General features: G+C 41.3%; 1 protein-coding gene across 6 annotated transcripts in view; it reads right to left on the bottom strand.

The window, feature by feature from the left end:
• Nucleotides 1-21,986, bottom strand: part of Eya1 (EYA transcriptional coactivator and phosphatase 1) — a 139,899-nt gene that overhangs the window by 82,692 nt on the left and 35,221 nt on the right. For 2 of the 6 annotated variants that reach the window (XM_055603269.1, XM_055603267.1), the window contains 3 exons: nucleotides 20,099-20,168; nucleotides 19,626-19,771; nucleotides 15,756-15,893 (listed from right to left, as the gene is read on the bottom strand). In XM_055603269.1, the coding sequence (XP_055459244.1) occupies nucleotides 15,756-15,893; nucleotides 19,626-19,771; nucleotides 20,099-20,168 (354 nt within the window). The remainder of the gene's footprint in view (nucleotides 1-15,755; nucleotides 15,894-19,625; nucleotides 19,772-20,098; nucleotides 20,169-21,986) is intronic. The other 4 variants (XM_055603266.1, XM_055603268.1, XM_055603270.1 and 1 more) reach the window with 3 other exon arrangements.

Genomic DNA, 21,986 nt, shown 5'->3' with positions numbered 1-21,986 from the left:
CACACACACACACACACACACACACACACACACACACACACACACACTTTCTCTCTATTTCTCTCTCATCTCTCTCTGTCACACACTAATTTAAAATAAAAATTAATTACTTAAAAAGACAGTTGACCATTTAAATTGTACTACATCACAGTAAATAAGTTTAAATTTTAGAGTGCATGAAGAATTCAGAAAAAATTAAGGTCATGGGGCCCTTTCCACTGTCATGAGTTCCTACTTCCCCTTAGCCAATTTAATTAAATACTTGTTCTCCCTCTTTAAAATAAAATGGTCATATTAGATGAATGTTGAGGTTCTTGAGAACTTAGAGACAGTGTTGCTACTTCCAAGGACCTACAATGCTCCCCCTGTCCTTATTTATGGGGCTATTATAACTGGCCTTTGAGGAAGCCCACATTATTGTGTTTCAGGGGAGAATAAATGGCGGCACTTGAGATTCCTAATACAAAGAAGTCTGAAGAGGAAGATTTCCTGCCACAGGCGCGGCTGAGAGCAACACTGGCTGTCCAACAATGACCAGCAGGTACTGTGCACACACACTGAAGAGTTCTCTTCCTTCCGTCACTCGCTATGCTGTGGCTGAGCGGTGCCCAACAAAAACACAATGGCCTTTGGATGCTCTGACTACCAAGAGTTTCTAAAACGCTTAAGCTCAGAAATGAACGGCTGTGGGTGGTTGTTTGTTTGTTCGAAGATACGCTATACACTGCACTATACTCTCATTTGGTACAGCTTTATGAAGCACATTACAGAAAACTTTACTGCCAAGAATCTACTCTGGGAAAAAGAAGGAGTTTATTTAGGGAGTTCATTAGCAAAGACGCTGCTTTCCACAACCAAACAGAAGAGCCCCTCCCTTCAAGGGTGCTGCTTCAAAACAGAATACAGATTGTTAATGGTGCTGGTGACCTGATATTTTTTTTCCCATATTATTTTATAAAAGTACAAACTAAAACAACAAAAATACTTTTAATTATCTCATTTTAAAATACTTTTGAAAATATTAAAAAAATATATTAATTAGTACAAAAACTAGGCTGTAGAGATGACTCGGCAGGTAAAGGTATTTGCTGTCAAGCCTGAAGACCAGAGTTCGGTCCCCAGACCTGCCTCAGGCAAGTTGTCTCTTTATCTCCTCATTTGTGCTGTGGTTCATATTCATCCATACACGTACAAACGTAGCAACTGAGTTCATGAAGCCAGTGCACGCTTTAAATTTTGTGCTCAGAGCCTGTACTGTTTCTAGAATAAAAAAAAATAAAAGCAAAGTTTTGAAAGACTAAAATTGAATGGGAAAGGAACTGGCTAAATAGCAAGAGTGTAGGCAGATCCGGGAGACGGTCTTTAACGCGAGCCCATTGCTTACAGGTATATTCATAACTAAGACACAGTGGTTGCTTCTCAAAATATTCGCTTCCTGCTGAGCATTTAAATATTGGCTTAACAACCAGAAGTCACAGTTGTAGCGGGTGCCATTTGGAGAGGTGCAGGCACGGACGGGTGTGCACACAGGTCACGGAACGACTCTGGGTGTCATTCCTCAGCCACCTTGCAACTTCTTGAGGCTGAATGCTGAACGCTGTCAGGTAGGTCAAGCTAGCTGCTGAGCAAGAGGATGGGGTCCTCCTGTCTCTGCCTCCAATCTCGTCATCACTGGGATTACGAGAGTACACCCCTTTGCCTGATGCTTTACACGGGTCCTGAGGGTCCAGTTTTGGGAGCCTGCTGTGCAAGTGCTTGGTGGACAGAGCCACCTTGGAGGCCGGATGAGTGTTTTTGATGCACAAATTAAAAACTGCCTGGACAGGCTACCTACTTACTCTAAAATATAATTTCCTATTCTTCAAATCCTGTGTAAGAGGATGCTTAAGCAACAAGTAAAATGACCCCCCCCCACACACACAGAGAGAAAAGGTAGGCATGATTACTGTTTATCCCAGCATATACTTACAAATTTCTCCAACGTCTTTATGCATCTTTTCCCTTTTGAGAAAAATACTTCATCTCTTTGTATATTGAAAATTCTTACTTATTAAGCATCTATGAACGTTAAAAGCTAGTGAAATAGCCATTCTTCCAAGTCCTCCGAACACCTCTCTTGGCCAAGGAACACTTTCACTCCATTAATACTCCAAGCAATGAGGTTTCAATAAGCAAGCATCCATGTCAGTGTTCATTTGCATATGATAATCATATACCTATTAAACCATAAGTATTGGGTTCATAGTGATGTTTCCGTGGGGAAGAAAGGATGGCAAGGACGTAGACTATTACCACACAGGACTTACCAGGATGATGTCAGTTTTATTTTGTGTTCCCTCCTCAACACACAGGTCCCTCTCCATAGTCCCATCTGGCCTGGAACTCACCATGGCTGGCCTTGTACTCAGAGATCTACCCGTTTCTGCCTCCCAAGAGCTTGTTTTGCTCTTTAAGCATTGGCTCTCATGGGCATATGATTCCTTTTGTGTTTGTACATCAGAGAACAAGTAATTAATGGTAGTGATACGCAAAGGATATTAAAAATAGTGAGCCCTTAAAAATTCCTTCTGAAATGAATCTAAACTTCTTCTGGATAAGAGTACGCTTTTCTTAACTTCAGCTATTATAGACATTCGATAGGAAAAAGTACTTTGGGTTATGACCTGTTACTTTAATTTAAACTATACATTTTTAGGTTATGACTTGCTACTTTCAGTTAAATGACACATTTTTGGGCAATAAATACTGACCTCCATAATCCCCACTCACCAAGAAAATGAATAAGATATAGAAAATATATTTTTAAATGGATGTTTTCATTCCATAAGTTATTCGCTGGAACAAAGTAGAAAAGACCATGGAAGCTATATTGGCACATACAGGCCGCTAGGGTAGGGCCAAGTAAATCACAGCTTGCTGCTCCAAATGGTCCCCAAGTGGCTTTCCAGACGTATGCTACTTCTAAAGCTGTGCACTAGCTGGAAGCCAACATCAGTTTTACTCATTTGCAGGCTGAGATTCCTTTCCACTCGGTGTGCTGAAGCAGGACTTTAATGGCACCCCAGTGGCCTCCGAGACTTAATGCAACTTCCAAAAGGATCTCACTTGCTTCAGCGAGAAGTGTACTGACTAGAGACTGGAGCTCGGGCCATATTCCCTTTGCTAGAATCAAGGTCTCAGGACCTGTCTACCTGGCTTCATAGAAAACATGAGCACATAAGGGCTGCTTACTGGTCCAGACTGCCAATACTCGCAGGCAGCCTCAGTCTCTGCTAGCTCCCACCCCCACCCCACCCTGTGACTGCTCTCCTGCTCTCTTCCCATGGAGCATGGACTCTTCTTCTTAATGAGCATGACAGATCCTGTCACCCCTGACTTGAAAAGTAACTGTTAGTGGCTCCCTGTCACCCTCAGGATAAAGTCAAGCTCCTTACCCAGCTTATTTATCAGGCCTTAGCTGGTCTGGTCTCTATTTATCTTCTGGGTTTGTTTGATCTCTTTCTAGCAGTCCTAGCCCCACCCCACCCCCAGATGCCTAGTCCAGCCTAACTGGTGACCTGGCATGTTGTTTTCTGAGTGCCATTCTGCACAGCTCATATCTGCAGTCAAATACTGACCAACTTCTAGCCAACTTAATTCTGTATGGTCTAGAAACCACTATGCACTGTGCAAGCCTGGATCATTCTGTCTTTCATTTATCTGCCTTCCTTTTTACCTGTTGATAAGGTTGTCTTTGTAACATGTATATATGCATGTGTATATGACCACATCCACGGCTCTCTCTCAGCATTAAGCCAATTACTACAAATTTGTCTATCAACAAACAAGTAGTAATTATACTTGTTAGTCCTTTATGAGATGGGCGTATATAAATGTTATGCACACACACACACATTTAAGTATTTGATCCTACTCATCTCTTCTGGTCCTACTCCCCAATAAGGGGGACAATCACATTTCATTTTACACATGCAGAAAACACCTGAGGTCCTAAGAGACGTGGCAGAGCCAGCTGTGACTCTATCTCATTGTGCCACTCACTTCGAAACATGGAGCCCTTCACCTCCACAGTGGATCGACTATCAGAGTAAGCAAGACTGCTTTCTTATGTTTGAATCTATGCAATCAAAATATGACTGATGAATGGCCTCTGAGTTATCAGGAGGCCCTGTTGAAAAGTGCCTGTCTGAGGCCCTCCCCAAATCCAGGAACCCCAGCAGTTGGGGTAAAAGACGTGTATAGCCTCAAAGCCTATATGTTAACCAAAACCCCACAATGCCTGAGTTTTACTACTATGCTTCAGCACCAAACTCAATAGATGTTCTAGGAACTGCTTCAAAAACAAGTGAGCAAGATGAAATATCTTTAGGCACAAAGCAAGTAATTATACCTGTGTGGTGCATTGGTGGGGCTTTTCAAAAATGTTCAACATTCATGTATATCTTTATCCTGAGTGCCTGTGTGTCCACCTGAGTGTCACATACACACGTGGAGGTCAGAGGACAACTTGAACCACCTAGAGAAACTGGTTGTCTTCTGCCAGGTGGATCTCAGGGACGTAAACCAGGTCGTCAGGTTGGCACCAAACACCATCACCTGCTGTGCCATCTGACCAACCTAGACTGAGCTCAGCTGTCCCCGAGTTGAGCTACAGATTGCAAAGAGTGGGAAGTCCCATGAGTATAGCTGGTGTGCAGATGCTTCTGGATAAGTAAAATGCAGCAGAGATATTCTATGGTGAAATGCTTGAGGGTTTTATGTCACATAAAATCACAAAAGTAACCAGGGTGGTGGAAAGAGTCCTTTATTACAATCCTTCATGGTTGAGGAGTTTGGTGAGGGTTGGCTTAGGTTACTTTCAGTGACTCTTGGTGAAGTTGTACACTTCAGGAGGGTGGGGAGGGGCCACCTTCTACCCGATAGTTGAAGAAAATCCTGCCCAAGAGGTATACAGGGATAAAGATAGAGCAGATAGAGCAGAGAATGAGGGAATGCCCAGTCAAAGACCTACCCTACCAGAGAGTGCTAGCCCCTGACACTATGAACCATACTCTGCTAAGCTTACAGACAGGAACTTGACAGAGTTGTCCTCTCAGAGACTCTACCCAGCAGCTCCTCAAAACATATGCTGAGAATCACAGCCAAACACTGGGAGATGCATAGGGAGTTTGGGGGAATAGTGGGAGGAAAGGGAAAAGTGACAGGAGGTCCGCAAGAAGGCCAACAGAGCTAACTAACCAGGGCCCAGAAGGGTTTGCTGAGTCTGAAGCATCAACCAAGGAACATGCATGAACTGGACCTAGGCCCCCTACAAAGATGTAGCAGATGAGCAGCTTAGACTTCAAGTGGGTCCTCTAGTAAGGGAAGTGGGAGCTGCATAGGACATGGACTGACTTGCTAGCTTTTAGATCACTTTCTGCTGGTGTGACTGCCTTCACAGGTCATAGGAGAAGAGGATATGTTCAGTCCTGATGCAACCTGATGAGCTGGGGTGGATGAACTCTCCTTTTCTCAGGAAAAGGGGAGAGGGGAGGGAGGAGGGTGGGATTCAGAGGGGAAGAAGAAGGGGCTACAAGGGTGTAAAGTGAATAAAATAAATAAACAAGAAAAAAAGAGAAAATCCATCTTCTAAAGGAGTTCATTACTGTGACATGCCATACTTTGTCATGGAGAAGAGACTCATTCTCAGCTCAGAACCACTGAAAAAAAAAAAAAAGCTTTTTTTTTTCCCCCAGAAAAATCTATAAAGGACAACATATTTTCCTGTCTGCTGGTCTCTTTTAAAAGTTGAGACTGTTTGTGGAATAGGCAGATCTTTTATAACAAAACAAAGTTGTATTCCAGCAACACATTTCTACAATTCTACAAACTCACAAGAATAATGGAGAGAAGTATGGGTTTTTGTTGACAGAGGAGAGAACAGAAGCCTGGACAGAGAGCTGCCTCTCCTGTGCCTGATGCCCACCAGGCAGCCTGAAACAGAAGCACAGCCCTAACAGAAGGCAGGAAGCACATTTCACCATCCATGGGAGAGATGAGAGCAAAAGGAAGCTTTATAAAGAACAGGAAGGGAAGCAGAAAGTATGTGATGGAAGTCCCTTCACCATTTCTTAAAGAAAAACATGAGAAAAGAAACAACATTGGGGAAATCCAAGAATCCTAATGTTCAACATGTCAATATTGGTAAAGAAGGAGCCAGGAAATGTTATGGGCTTTGGGGTGTAGACTGAGAGAGGGTGCTAGGACAGATCTCACCTAAAATATTCCCCAAGGCTCTCCTTGCAAGGCCCACTATGTTAATCATCTGAAACATGCTCAAAGCTGTTCTCAAAACCTACTGTGGTCACATTCCTCTCAATTAACGCTTTTCTCCATCATTCATTTTTCCCGTTTTCAAGGCCTAAACAACCCACATCTGTCTTTCTGATAACCTTCCTTGACTATTCCTGTGTGTGGTGAATACATTCTGGGAACCGTGACTCACTAATAAAAGATATTATAGTTCATGTCTTTCCTGCACTAGTTCAAGCAAGCTTTTGCTCGTCTTTGCACCCTGTGCCTAATTTCTTAAGTTCATTTGTTTTTTTCATGTGTTATATTTATTTTGCATGTGTATCTCTATATGATGCCTATACATGCTCAAATGTGTGTTGGGGGGATGTATTATGCATTTGAGTTGCAGATTCTGCAATTAGCAGCATAGCAGAACACTAACCTATGGTCCAGACAAAGGCCAAACAGTTTATTCACTGTGTTAAGTCAGATACTGATGGCATATCACACGTGTACTGATGAAAAGCTTCAAAATTCAGAATACAAAAAAATCCTATGTTTGTATTCCATTTTGAGTTTATTGTTATATGTAGCAAGAGAGAATGCTACATTCCTTTGCATGTGTATGGCCAATTTCTCTGACAGCACTAGCTGGAAAAGATTATTATTTTCTAATGTGTATTCTTATCACCTCTGTTGAAAATTAGCAGACTATTTACTTCTAGGCTATCTGCTTTGTTTCACTGGTGTTTGTCTTGATACTAATACTACTGTCTAGATTACAGCTATATTATACGGTCACTAGAACTCTGTAGTATATTCTGAAGTCAGGTAATGTGATGTCTCCAGCCTTGTTTGATTTTGCTTAAGACTGCCTTTTCCCTACATCTTATATTTCTAGAGTCACACATAATTCAGTATTTCCTTGAGTTATTTCCAAAATTACCAAATGTGTAGTATCTTCACACAGCTGGAGAATAGCCATTATTGCTATGCTCTGGCTTACCATTTTCTAATCTACCACACAAATCCTTTCAGGTTTTCTAAATCAGAAAGGGTGATGGGCCTCAGATTTTCAAAGCATTGGGATTAATTTTGGTTTACTAAAAAAAAACAAAAACAAACAAACAAAAACAAACAAACAAAACAAAGAATCATATACACTCCAAGAACAAAGCAAATGACAGGTAGAAGAATTAAAAGATAAACTTGGAATCAAACTGATTGATTCCTACAAGGCTTCACTGTCACTGTTTATTAGGCTGGCAAATTAGAGAAGTCACTCAGGGACAGTATAGCACAAGAGGCTGGTTTCTTCTTGCCATTGTCAGAGACTTCTACAGAGAGAGTGTCAACCATAGCAAACAAGAAACAGTCTTTCTGGGTGAACCAGAGAGGTCTCCCAGAGGTGCGAAGCAACTGTACCTTAAAACACGCCATCCCTCAAAAAAAGCTCGCACTAAAGTGTCTCTATTACCTTTTCTTAGTTAGGAAGAACACAACCTATGTTGATTTCTGTTTTGTGTGTGATTTCACTTGGAGAAAGTTGCCCATCTCTAACTTCAGAAAGCTTAAAAAAAAAAAAAAAGTCTAAGGTCTACTTCACAGAGAACAGGGCTCACATTAAAAACCAAAACTTCGGCCAATATGAGGATACGGGGACCTGCTGGGGCCTGTCTGTACTTCCTATGTTAAGGCGCAGTGTTTTCTAGCATTTACTAAGTAAGGAGGGTGCTGCCTGTCCCTTGTGTATGTTCACAGAGGTCCACTGGCCTTTTTGCCATGGGCTATGTCCATCATCAGACACAATCTCTGCAGCAGAAGTTAGAACAGGTCCGCGGGGGAAAACCTCAGAAAGCCAGATGGGCTATTGAAAAGCAAGGCCTCCTCCTTCCTAGAAGACAGATCTTAATGGACCAAGTTTCCCTTTTTCTTCCAGTTTATTTTCAAAGAAAAGTTTTTACTTAGGTAATAAAGGCTGTAATCCATTCATCTTTCCTGATATGTTTCTATATATTTTAACTAAAAACAACTCATACAGACAATAAAATTGGTAATGGTCACAAATTATTGCTAAAGCTAGATTTCAAGGGATTTCCATATAATTTTTAACACTTGAAATAACACAAGGTGCCAAAGAGCTGAAATGGAATGTTACTTTTTAAAAAAGCGACTTAGAAAAAAAAATTGATGTAAAAAAGCCAAGAACTTAAAAATAAGTATGAGGTGACAGGCAAAGTAATTAAAGCAATTAAGGGGAAAATTAAAAATAAGGCTGTGATCCAACCATAACTTTATTGTGTCATTGAGCCAGGAAGCGCAGCTCTCAAAAACGTTAATAGATTTTTCTTTTTAAGATTTACTATGTATTTCTTATCTTTGATAAGAATTCTTCTTGGAAAACACCATTTCTAGAGGAAGTAACTTGAAATGTAAAGGTTGGGGGGGGCGGATTTCTGAGTTGCTAAGCGTCTGGTAGACAGCAACAATTCATTGATATGTCTGAGGAGCTCTAGACCAAACCTCAAAAAGAAACAGCACTCTATGTACTCATGTGCCCACGAGGAGCGGAGAGAGGCGGGCTCGTGCCCTCGTCCATAAGCTTCTGTCCTGATTTATTGTTTCGCCTCACTAGTTTGAAACTCGGTCTCTTTAGCAGAACAAACACCGCTCACAAAGGAGAACTTAAAATTCTTTATCAAAGCAGGGGCATCCAAGGAAAAGAAACAGTTTAGTGCAAACTCGGGATGAAGTGTTTTCTTCACTGTAGCCCCTTCACTGTGGCAAATTCTAACACCTTCCCTAAACTTGAGTGGCAGGAATATCCCATAACATCACTGCTACTGGGGAACAATGAAATCCCGGGAAGGGGTTCTGTACCTCTCTCATGATAACCTCGGCATCCGTCCAAGAAAATCTATGTACTAATAAGGACACAGGTTGCTTTACATTTACACTAGGGTAATAAATTAAGTGAAAATTTACTATGTGAAATTCCAAATTCTTTGCCCCATAAATCACCAAAGTCTATGGCTAATACCTTCTAACTTTCACTGAGCTTTAGATCTCTCTGCCAACAAAATGTGTATAATTTCTTGGACATATTAATGCTAGATGATGGGAATAAAACTACGAATAAAGATGTTGCTGCTTTCACAGGACTAAGCAGCCATAGAAAAGTAGCTTTCCTCACCTGCATCAGTAAAGTGACATCGTTTTAATTTTCATTGCCTTTGTGTGTCTCTGAAAATCGTTGGTAGTTCAACTCCAGGCTTCCTTACCTCCAACAAAGAAAAGTTTCACTTTCCCCGCAATGGCGCTTTGGAGTTCTGTGCTAGGTGGAATCCACTTTCTCTGTGATCTGTGTGGCTTAAGTGGATAACAATGGCAGCGATAGTTCTGTCCTATTGTTTCAAACACACACACACACACACACACACACACACACACACACACACACACACACACACTGAAAGCCTGTTTTCGAGCCTGCTGGCTCTTTTTACAGAAAAAGCCTAGAAAGTTTTATGGCGTAGCTGTCATACAGCCTGGGAGACCCATCGGGGAACCAAAGGCAAACAGCTTCACCTCGGTGGGCCTTCTTACTCCTGTGTCTACTCACAGCTGTGTAGACTTGTACACATGCAAATCCGCTCACACAACTCTCTGTTCACTCAGTTGCCAGGGTCTCTTGACCAGGGAGCAACACTGAAAACTCTCCCCACACTTCTGAACACCTAACCCTAGACTCTCCAGCAGCTAGCCCCCTTCCTGCTGGTGTCCAGCCAACCCTTCACGCCTGTTCGTCTGCAAAAGGTTTGTGTGTGAGAAGAGCCTCCTCAGACCACTCAAGATATTCCTCCAGGAACACAAGAGAACACAGTGAGACAGAAGAAGATCAAAAGAAAAAGACAAAGACTATTTTCTTGGGGTGAATGACATAGTGATTGAGAGTATGAACATACTGTCTTCCTCAGCTGAACTTAGATTTTTAATCTTTCACCAGACTCACAACATAATTAAAATGGGAAGAAAATCATCTAGCAACAATCGTTTAGTGGCAGAAGCACCGAAGGTCAGAGTGTGGGAGTCCAGGAAGGACCATAAGGACTAACTGAGGGTACCTACAAAGGCCATTCCATCACACCAGGCCACACAGTGTAAAAGAGGCCACACACTGCTGAATGAATGTCTTGTCCGGGGGCTCTGAAAGGTTCAAACAGTCGGGGCTCAGAAATGAGTTTTCTGAAGTATTTCTAGAGAATTCTGATTTAAAAAAAAAGGCAACGGACTGTATAGTTAGTTATGTGCAATGTGTCTCTGTGTCCGGGACCAAGTTTACCCTGGAGAAAACACAGGCAGTTCTGGCAGCCATGTTTAGGGTCTCCCCTGTAGACATGTGTACAATACAACATGGCAGGATTGGGCAGTGTGACATCATTCTGACATCATTCTCCTCTGTGATTTTAAGTAGCCATCCTTGAGAAATTACCCATAATATACTAGCTGAATGAATTGCTAACACATTCTTTGGGCATTTCAGAGTCTTCTTTCCGCAAGATGTTGTTCAGAGTTATTGGAAAGATTGAGACAGTAATGTGCAATAAGTAAAAAAAAAAGCTTGATATTCTTAAGGGGCCAATGAATGTCGCCTTGGTTTTATGTTGTCTGGGCATTAATGTTTCCCACAGAGCAAAGCATATTACATTTTCACTTTCTTCCTGAACTCTTTTTTCCCCCCTTTGTTTACTTTAGAATGAATCTTGATATATAGTCCTGGTACTATGTAAGCTAGAATACAAGACAATCCTCCTGCCTCAGCATCCTGAGTCTTACAACTACAAGCACAGTCCACCAGACCCAGCATCCCCAAGCTTCTGAACTATAAGCAATTTGATGTTTAAATGACTGTGCTCTTCCCTTTTTTTCCCCTTCCACTCCTTACTTGTTCTCAATGTAGAAATATGACTTCAAGGGTAACTGGGGGGACAGCATGGCTGAGTCCTTTCTTTCAACTGAAATGCAAAAGTTAATCTTTGCCAATGGGTATTCTGTTTTCTGCTATTTTCAGTCACCAACACTCATCACCATTGTCACCAACACAATCGTTCTACTATCCAAATTGCTTCTTGTTGCTCTGAGCTGTTTTCACCCACCCTCTTCCTGCTCCCCTATTGTATCAAGCAAAAAAAAAAAAAAAAAAAAAGACTGCTCTTAGCAGTACTTTCCCCTTCATGTTAAAAATGTTAAAACATTACTTAGATTTAGCTCTGATTTGTTTTGTTTATTTTCCTTTCTTCTTGTTTTGCTTATTTGAATTTTTGTTGCTTAGAAAAATTCAAAATATATTTTATTATGTACACCTTAATCATACTTCACATATATGTGCACAGATGTAGAAATTTATGTTACATAAAATATATATTATACCATATATGCCTCACCCCATTGGGAAGTGAGATAGATGATGTTCCACAATCTAGAATTATCACAAAAATTGGATAATAATAGTAATAATAATAAATAATGATAATGGTAATAACAATTACTTGATCACCACCACAGAGGAGATAGTAAATGTGAAACCACCTCAGGAGTTTTCATGGTAAGTTCCATGTAGGTCAGAGTAATTTGCTGATAAAATCTTAATGCCACCTCATTTTTTCTCATGGGATGCGCCATCTCTATGTATCTGAGATGAGAAACAGAGGCAGCTAGCAGGCCTAGTGCCATGATTTCAGAACCGTATTCTCCACCCAGGATCAAAGCTCTCGAACTCCATCTTTATAGCAAGCACTTCTCTGAGTCTGAACATGTCAGGACTGATGACAAGCACCTGTTCTCTTCAAGTCAGCCACTGGGGTGCTTAGAGGAAGCAGGTGCTACCCTTCAGTTTGCTTGAGTCATCTAAAGTACCCAGGTGTTTCCACTGGTGACTGTGACGCTTCAGCAGCCAACTCTGGGGACCCATCCTATACTTTAAAGACTGAAAAGCTCCATCACCAACCTCGCACCCTCCCCACACACACTCGAAGGAGAAAACTAGGGGAAAAATACCCTGGATGGCTAAAAATACATTCTGATCCATCTTTCAGCTGGCCGATCAGTTCTTGTTCCATTTGGGAATTAAAGCTGGGATCTTGCAGACATCCAGTCTACGCTGTAGCCAGCCCCAGAAGAAACTGAGAAAAGCGGTAGCGTTGTTCATTAGGAATTAATGCAGTGTAAGGAATTTTGAAAGTCATTTTATAGATGGCAAAAAAGAAAATACTCTAAGACGCACACTAGGATTCAGAAAGATTGTGGCACTCTCAGAGATCAGAGTCTGGTCGCTACAACCACCTGCAACTCCAGCGCCGGGGTTTCTGATGCCCTCTTCTAGATTCTGTGGCTACCCCCCTGCCCCAGGAATACACACATGTACATACCCTCACACAGACATACACCTAGACACATGAAGAATTTCTTAATCTTGGGCTTGACGCTTGAGAAGATACTTGGGCTGAGCCTAGTGGCACATGTCTATCTGCCCAAAACTTGGCAGGATGAGGCCATAAACATTCTGGGCTACCTTGGCTACATGGCAAGTCTAAGGCTAACCTGAGCTAGGTAGTAAGGCTGTATGTCAAAATAAAACTGTGAGAGAAAAAAAGAGAAAGAGATGGAGGGAGGAAGGGAAAGAGGAAGAAAGGGAGCGAGGAAGGGAAACCAGAAAAGATGCTTTGAAGTCACAGCCTCCACAAGCAGGCAGACAAAACCATTGAACAATGGCAAATGTTTTCATCCTACATTGAATAGTGGTACATTTGGAACTGGCTGAGGTGACTCAGTTGTTAAAGTGCTTGCTGCATGAGCAAAAAGACCTGAGTGATCAATTGCCCCTGGTGATGTGGCCTGGCTAGGCCAGGAGGAAGAGGATCCAGGCAATCCTGATGAGACTTGATAAGCTAAGGGCAGATGGCCTTCGCTTCAGTGGACTAGGAAAAGGGGATGGGGGAAGAAGGAGGGAGGGTGGGATGGGGAGCAGTTGAGGGAGGCGGCTTCAATTGAGATGTAGAACGAATAAATTGTATAAAATAAAACAGATTCTCGACACCTGTGTAAGAACAGCCAGACATGGAGGAATCCCAGCCCTTGTGGTGATAGGAAAGGGCAGATATGCGGGCCTTAAGTTCCACATGCATGTAAGCATGCTGAGCCCTATGGGACTAGACATGCATGTGGTGCATGTGCATACATGTAGACAAAACACCCACACATATCCAATAAAATCGTTTTAATGGAACTGTTTGTCTGAGTCAACACCAAACTCGCTGGAAGCTTGCATTGGCTTCCTCTCCTCAGAGGAAAGCCTCTGCATTCAGTGTGTCTCCTTCTCCTTTGATATTGCTTCTGTTCCAGTAGGCTCAGATGCCTGGTGGGCAGTGGAACCCCCACAGTACCCTGTTTATTTTCCTCATGGTCTGGAGCCATTTACAGTGGCTCAGTGCATTTGGTTGTCTCTGTCTCTTTGACAAGACCCTGTGAGCAAATAGCTCTCTGGTGAATGGTGTCTTCCATTGTTCCAGGTCTGTGAAACTCATCACTGCAGGGTCTCCACCAACCTTTGTTCCTCCTTCGTCTCCACTCAACTGAAATTCAGTATGTGTAAAACCTGTTCCAAAACGACTTAAAAGTTTTGGAATCTAGCATATAAGGAGCTTCCCTTTACCAATAAATCCTGTCTACTGTAACACTGTCTTATTCTGTAGCCATTATACATTCAAAACCTTATCATTCAACCCTTTTTTTTTGTATACCAAATATGAAAATTTAGTAACCGATAGCATTTTAACTCGATATATGGTTAAAAAAAAACTAAAAAAATGAAAGCCATTAAGTAGAAATATGCTTATGAAGCAGTAGAAGAAGAGTAAGAACCTCAATATAATAAATCATTGAAGAACAATGAATACCAGTGAATAGAAGAAATGAATTTTATCTGTTTGGTTTTAAAACATACATGTAAACATAACAGAGTTAACATCAATGTGTGTACTCCCCTATAATGATTCATTCCTCATGTAAGTACACAAGAAATTCTTAGAAAGCATAAAAGAATTTGCCTAGAAATGTCACACTTGCACTCATCAAGAGAAATAATTAAAAATACAGATAAGGTTTGCAGAGCATTGCTATAAATGTACAGTTTAGGGAAATGGTTAAATTTAAATACATTGCTCCTGAGTTTCATGCAGCCACTAAAATGATGTTTTATAAAAATAACTTACTGATGGAAGGGAAGGAAGACCACCCCTATCATTGGACTGGGGGAGGGGCATAGGAGAAGAAAGGGAGGGAGGGTGGAATTGGGATGGGGCTACAGCTGGGACAGAAAGTGAATAAACTGTAATTAATAAAAATAAAATAAAAAATAACTTTCTCTTGTAAAAAGATGTTTAAAATCTATTCCATAGTGAATATAGTCTCGAGGAAACAATACGGAGCAATGCAATTGCCTATGGCAAATGCACAGATGCACATATAAAAGAATGACAGGGATTTTATGGAATAGAAGATTATTTTTGCTTCCCTATATTTTATAATTTATCCTCAACAAATAATGTAATAACCACATAATAAACACAAAAATTGAAAATCAGCCAGGAAGCAGGAATGAGAAGTCAATCTAACTGTCTTTACATCACAGAAAACCAAATAGTGACGCTGATGTCTGGTTAACAAACAAAACAAAACCAGGTATCTGAAAATGCTTAATTATGTGAAACTTATTCTCCAGTACTTTACAGATGCATTTGCCTGGTAACAATCTGCTAATCACAAGCGGTAGCCACGTAGCCTTGAAAAGGCTCTGACAACCCATACTTGAGCTGTCATTCCGCCTGAATCGCACCTATGTCATGTTTTCTCTGCAATTTGAAACACAGACCCAGACACTGGTTCTCGGAAGCATTATCTGGAGGCTCCACTGGAGAGCTATAACTGGATCTGTGTAAATTTAATTTGGTCTTTGGTAGACCACTGAGTCAATACACATCACACACTGTCTCTGTGGAGCAGAGGAGGCTGTCCCCCAATGCCACACCATCACTGAAATGAAGAAGCCAGTCCCCTCTTAGGATAGTTGGTTGGCAATACCGTATCCAGGGGCTTCCCCTCCCCCCCACAATCTTTTATGTGGTTAACTCCCTTTACTTTTCATTCTCTTTTTCTAACTGGTAGGAGACACAGAAGCAGAAGCTTCAGCATTGAAAATAAAAATAGAGCGTCTGAAATATCACCTTTATAGATGGTGCCATCTACTTCTTTCACATAAACATAGAAATCCTGATCCTGAGAGCAGCAGGGAAATGCTCTGATGCCCTGCCTCCGAGCCCAGACCACTTGCCTCACCAACTCCCAGCTAAGGAAACATCCCGTTTGCTTTAGACATGAACAGCCAGCCACTGAGGGAACTTTTCAAAGAGAGGCTGTATACACACCTTGCATCTGGTAGCTGTACGGTGCCTGTCCAGGTTGAGGGGTACCAAAGCTTGTGCCGTAGCTGAGGAATCCAGTCTGTCCAGGTGACTGGGACTGTGACAATCCACCTTCTGTCTTGATGCCTGCCCACAATGCACCTAAATCAGTGAGTGATAGCTGATCTATCTGTTCATTTTCACAAGTTGGTAAAAACAGACAAGCACACATCCCACAACTGCCAAGTCACAAGTACTCCCCAACTCTTCCACTTGTAGTCGGATGCCATAAGCCACAAGTACAATATTTTTTAGCAAGTCTAGATTTAAACATTTTTCACATGATTCTCTTTGATTTGTCTGCATTCAGATTTCTAGAAAGTACAACTCTTGATGTACCATTTCCATAATTACTTTTGTTGTTTTACTAGAGTAGGTCACTCTATCATAGTCAGAGATAATCATAATGAAAGGTTGAACCCACAGTTCCACAGTCACTAAATCTCCTATTCCCTGAGAAGTGATGACTCAGTCCCCACCATGGCAATCTTTTCTCTCAACTTTGATGACATTTTCAAGTCAAAGAAAGCAACATAGAGTATAAAATGATAGAGGGGCTTTCTTCCCACTATATAGTGGCTCTCAACCTTCCTAATGCTGTGACCCTTTAAGATAGTTCTTCATGTTGTGGTGACCTCCAACCATAAAACTATTTCATAGTTACTTCATCACTTTAATTTTGCTACTGTTATGAATCAAAATGTAAAGACCCCACGACCTGGGGTCATGACCCCAGGTAGAGAACCACTGATCTAGGTCTTTCTGGAAAGGAAACTTTTGAATGTCAAAGAACTGAATTTCTAAAACAGCAGAGTGATTTATTAGCATGCGAAAGTGGCCAGTAGCACCCTTTTTATCTTTACTTATTTTCAAATACTCAAACGTAATTCTTCTACCTGGAAGCTAAGGTACATTTGACTTTATGTTATTATGTAAGTGCAAGTTTATGTTTTATGGGATTACAGAAAAAAATTTTATTTATAGACTTCAAATACTTCCCATAGCACCAGGCTGGCACACTTACTCCAGACTGTGAATTGGCAACACTGAGATAGCCACTGCTCTTAATTATAAATAAAGGCAGTCATAAAAATGAACAACTATTCCTAATTCCCAAAGAAGAAAGACAGAAACATTCTTGCCAAGAGAATTCACATTTTTTAATAATCTTGGTTTTTGCTGAAGATAAATTATATCTTTAGGATCTAGGATACACAGCAGTTTTGCTGCTTAGTTCCATTTTAGGGGAACTTCACTGGTACAATGAAGTTAGGTAATTATCCTGAGGCAGTGAAAGAATCTGACTTGGCTGGAAGAGGCTACTTTCATTTCTTGAGGATTTCTGAATGACCACAATGACCTTAACATTGAAAACTTAGAACAATCTTAACATGGAAAAACATATGTGATGTGTACAGGTAATTTTGGGTAAATGAACAACTCAAACATGTAAATGATGCTAGAAACACACCTTCCCTGCTAGAAACATACCAGACAGGTGGCTAGATAATTCTAGAAACTCCCTTTATTTCCATGGTGTCACCAGTAAGGACTTTCCCCCTTTTTTCTCCACTCAAGGGTGTCCTGATCTCCTTCCAGCACTAACTGGACCACCTGCTTTTACTTTGGTGGTTCCAGATGGGGGACTGCTGTTCTAAGAACAGAGCTGGAGAAGCAAGAAGAGGTAGAAAATACCAACAGCCACACCTACCTCCAGAATGTCTACTCTTGGGCAGGAAATCACTTTCCTGCATGCCTGAGAGCAGATGAGCCATAGGTCAAATCTAAGCTGCAATACTCTTTTTCTAGCCTATCTGCTATTCTCACTATGAAAATCTATGCCTATCTTTTTTCTTTTTCACAGTTCTATATAGAACTACTGGGGTCATGGGCTCTTAGAAAAAGTATTTTAAGATCATGCAGTCCTTGAATATCTGCAATGGAAAGTCTAACCCATGTGTTCTTCCCTCTACAATGCACTAAAGAGGACAATGCCACCATATTGCCAGTGGACAATAGACCCTCTCCGTCAGAAGCACTTGGAGCATCTCCTTGTAACCAAGGCTCAGAAAGAACAAAAAGGAGGGGAGAGGTCAAGAAAATGCTAAGGACTGACAATCATTCCCAGGAGACTGGTACCCAGGGAATGGCTAGGGTTGATGTCCTTTTCAGCGAGCCTCCTCCTCCATCTCCATCCTCCAGTAACACAAAAACAACTACATTTTCACTCTTCCACTTCTGCTCTCTGCTCTGATAGCAGGTTCATTCACTCATGATTTAGAGCTGAGGCTCTAGCTCCAAGCACAGAAACTGCAAAGGAGCAGCTTGAGCCCCACCATGGCTGAATGCGAAAAAGAATAAAAGAGAGCAACATGAAGATGGCCGTAGGGTAGTGATGGGGGGAACGTCCCCCTGGCAGCACAGATGCTTTGTATCCTATCTCCTGAGAAACCCATGGGCATGTCAAACAATTTCCTACCAACTCAGTTCTGAGCACATACACTGAACACTGCTGTGACCGCCTTTGCAGCATACAAGCTGAACAATGCAGACTGCAGGTCTTCCTTCAACTCCAGGGTATTTTAAAGGACTACTATGAAAAATTGATCCATTATCTTCTACAGCATAAAACTGAATAAAAGTTATAGAGATGAAAGGCAATTTTAGAAAGTCCATTTTAATGCTATTTCTAAAGCCTGCTTTAAAAAGGAAAAAAAAAAAAACACTGTGCAGGGTGACATTTAGTTCTGAGGTTTTTGGAATAAAACTACAGAAACTGGAGTTATATATAAGTTACACTTTATTTCCATGTATTTTAAAAGAAACCAATAGATGGCCAGAATATTTGAGGTCAGGAGACAGCACCACTGAGCAGAAGAAAGCTGTTTAGCTTCTAATGGGTAGTGAAATACTTTAACAGAACAGCAATGCTTTCAGTATATTGCTGGGAAGTACACAAAACAAAAAAATTGTACCAACCAAAGTCTAATGAAAGAGCTACCAAAATGTGCAAATGGTATCACCTACAAAAGAACCAATTCTTCTAGTCTTCTATGAATATCAAGTGCTTTTTCTTGATCCTTCTGTGGGTTTTTTTTTTCCTTAATAAAATACCCTGTATTAATATACTTCTTTTTGGTTTCATTGGTTGAAAAACTGCAATCACAACTCAATTGAAGAAAATGTATTTTGAAATCTGACATCTTTTATAGATAGAACTTCGGGATTTGGCTGGCTTTATTTTTAATTTACAGGGACTGACCCCATCACAACTGAGTTAAATTACACCAAGATAAAGATAATCTCCAGGTGGGAAGGAACAAATGGCATGTGAGCTTTGAATGCTTCCTGATCCACAGCTTTAAAGTGCGGTCCAGGAGGCGATATATAGATCACTTTTCCTAATGGGTGATAATGTTGAAATTTGATCATGTAACCACCCCCAGGTTTGGGGCAAGCAAGAGATTGTTGAATTCTGCGTGTACTTCCCTAATCATAGCTAGGCATCTGATAAACAGGAAATGGATCTTTACCCCAAAAGACTTCATTCATAGAAGTTTTATCACAAATATGCACAAAAAATACTTTGGATGCCAGAGTCAAGTGCTCAGATGCCAAATTCAGATATAAGCAGAAAGAACGGTAAGCAAGGGGCCTAAGACCCAGGCGACCTGTTCACCCCCTCTGACCTCAAGGTAAGAGGTCACTGTCCTCACAAAGCTCCCTAGCAAGAATAACTGAGAATTTAAAGCAAAACTGTGACAGTACTACTCTCAGACACACAGCAGAGGCCCACAAGAATACACCACAAAAAATAATGGCCCAGTGACTCACCATAGGAGGAAATTCCGTAGGGCTGTCCCGGCTGTGGGTACGTGGCATAGGCTGTGGCTTGTTGCATTCCTGTGGTAAACTGTGTTTGCCCATATGCAGCCATAGTTTGTGAGGAAGGGGTAGGGAGAATATGTGGGTATGGTCTGCTATTTGTCAGGAATGACAGAAAATAGAAAGCCCATGCATTAGATGGAAACATGCAAGGTAAAAATGAACATCTACATCACAAATTCCAGTTAAAGAGTGTTTCTTACAGTCAAACTTTCCACTAGCATCGACAAAGCAGTTCAAAGTACTCTAGTACTACCAGGTGGTACTTAACATAAATTTGCATATATAAGTATTTAATTAAGCCTCTACAAAATTCACTGCTACTTAAATTGACATGTAACGTGGGCACAGACGTGACTTGGAATAAGGTAAAGTCTACTCAGAAAAGTTATGTATATCGATTAAGAGAAAATACATCTTACTTGGAAGGATAAATCTGTGGTGGAGAGAATGGGTGAGCTGGTCTTGGACTAAAACTGCTGCTTCCGAGAGCTGAGGAAAAAGAGAACACAGTGATGTACAGGAACTCAGGGAGAGTACTCAGCATGCAAACAAACAAAGAGAAACAAACAAGACACTGGTATGTCATGACCTATGGCACTGCCATAGAAAATGGCAGGTATTTGACCTCTGTGATTTGTACACATGATTTCATATGGTCTTTCTAATGGGAAGTCAAAGGGCTAGAGAGCTGGCTCATCAGATAAGAGCACTGCCTCTGCTCTTCCGGGTTTCATCCCCAGCACCCACCCACATGTCCCCTAACCTCAGGTCTAGGGGATCCCATGCCTTCTCACGGCCTCCTCAGGCAACGCATACCATGGTAGACAGACACATACACATACACACAAAATAAAGACAAACCTTAAAAAAATGAGACACAAAAGTGCTGATTGTTTCTGATTTTAAATATACTTTAAAAAAAAATGAAGATATAGCCCTAAATACTTGTCAACATGTTTGATGGTCTCCCTCAAGAAAGCCAGGCTTAATTGGATGTAGGAGGCTGAAAGTCCTCTGCCCATTGTCTATATGCTTCAGGAACACACAAAAACCTTGGCATGTAGTAGCACGAAGCATGGTCTAATCTCTCTGTGTATGGAAATAGGAGCGAGCCACATTTGCCTGTGTTGATTTAACCATGTCGTTAAGTAAAACTGCATTCCTACAGCTATCTTGAATGTGTCAGGTTGCAGACCCAGCCTGTTCATTCTTGGTCTGCTCTGTGTGTTTCTGTTCTATTAGCTGTATGTATTCAAATTGCATGCTCAAGCAAACAGTCTTTTTTTTTTCCTTAAAGAAGCAATCAGTATTCAAGGCAAGCTTAATTTCTCTTAATCAGGTTTTCTTGGCTCTAGATGTTTCAGAAACTCACAAGGCATCTCGCAAATGTTCTTTGACTCTCATTCAAACTGTAAAAAGCAAAAACCCATTTCCAATAGTATAAGGGTTTAAAAAGTTGGCTTTTGCTAAAAATAGGACAACTTACCTACACATGAAAATATGCGTTTATTTGTGAATACATATTTTTCCCTTCAAACTTCCCAGCCTCCCCCTGACTAGAATGCATTGTGTTTTTGGTGCAATTCCTATAAAATGCAATATGGTTGCTTTGTTCTTCCGTTGATCATCACTGTCTTCAGAGGCTCTCTTGCATGTTAGCTTATTCCACCCATACTCTCATACTCTCATCAAAAACCCACGTACTCCCAGTCATGTGTTTTCTCATTAGTCACATGGTGCATTTATGGGTGTTACACTTCATTCCCAATGGGTGCTTGGGAGAAATTGGGAGATTTTGATTAGACTCTCAGAAGAGATGAGCTCTCTTTCTCCACTCAAACAAATGAGACATAATCCAGGGACAACAAACAGGTCTGGGTACATTCTAGCCTTGCAAGCTGCCAGATTTCCATCCCTGGTGTCACTGTGAGAAGGGACTGAATCCACAGGAAAGAAATGGCAGGACAACCTGGTACACGTCCCCCTAGCTTTGGGCACTTACTGAATACCTACTTGGTGCCAAGCCCCTTGCTGGATGTTGCGGGAGCAATCATAGAAAGACAAACTCTGTCCTCCCTGGGGGGAGACTCGTGAAATGCTTCAGTTTCTAGAAGGGAGGGATGGGTTACCATCCAGTAAAGACTATCGGGGCTGCCTGACACTTGTCCAGGCCACTTGAAGAGACGAGTTCTTCCACTGCCCTTCTCTAAGCATAAAAGGAGGCCAAGGGTAAGGTAGATGGTGTCTGCAGGTTGCTGGAAAGAGTTACCTCCTTTGGACAATCAGAATTAAAAACAATTCGTTAGA

This window comes from Psammomys obesus, unplaced genomic scaffold (genome assembly GCF_907164565.1).
Source record: "Psammomys obesus unplaced genomic scaffold, mPsaObe1.curated_primary_1811, whole genome shotgun sequence".
Classification (NCBI taxonomy): Eukaryota; Metazoa; Chordata; class Mammalia; order Rodentia; family Muridae; genus Psammomys; species Psammomys obesus.
The sequence above is the reverse complement of the archived record's forward strand: the minus strand, read 5'-3'. Positions and strand labels throughout refer to the sequence as shown.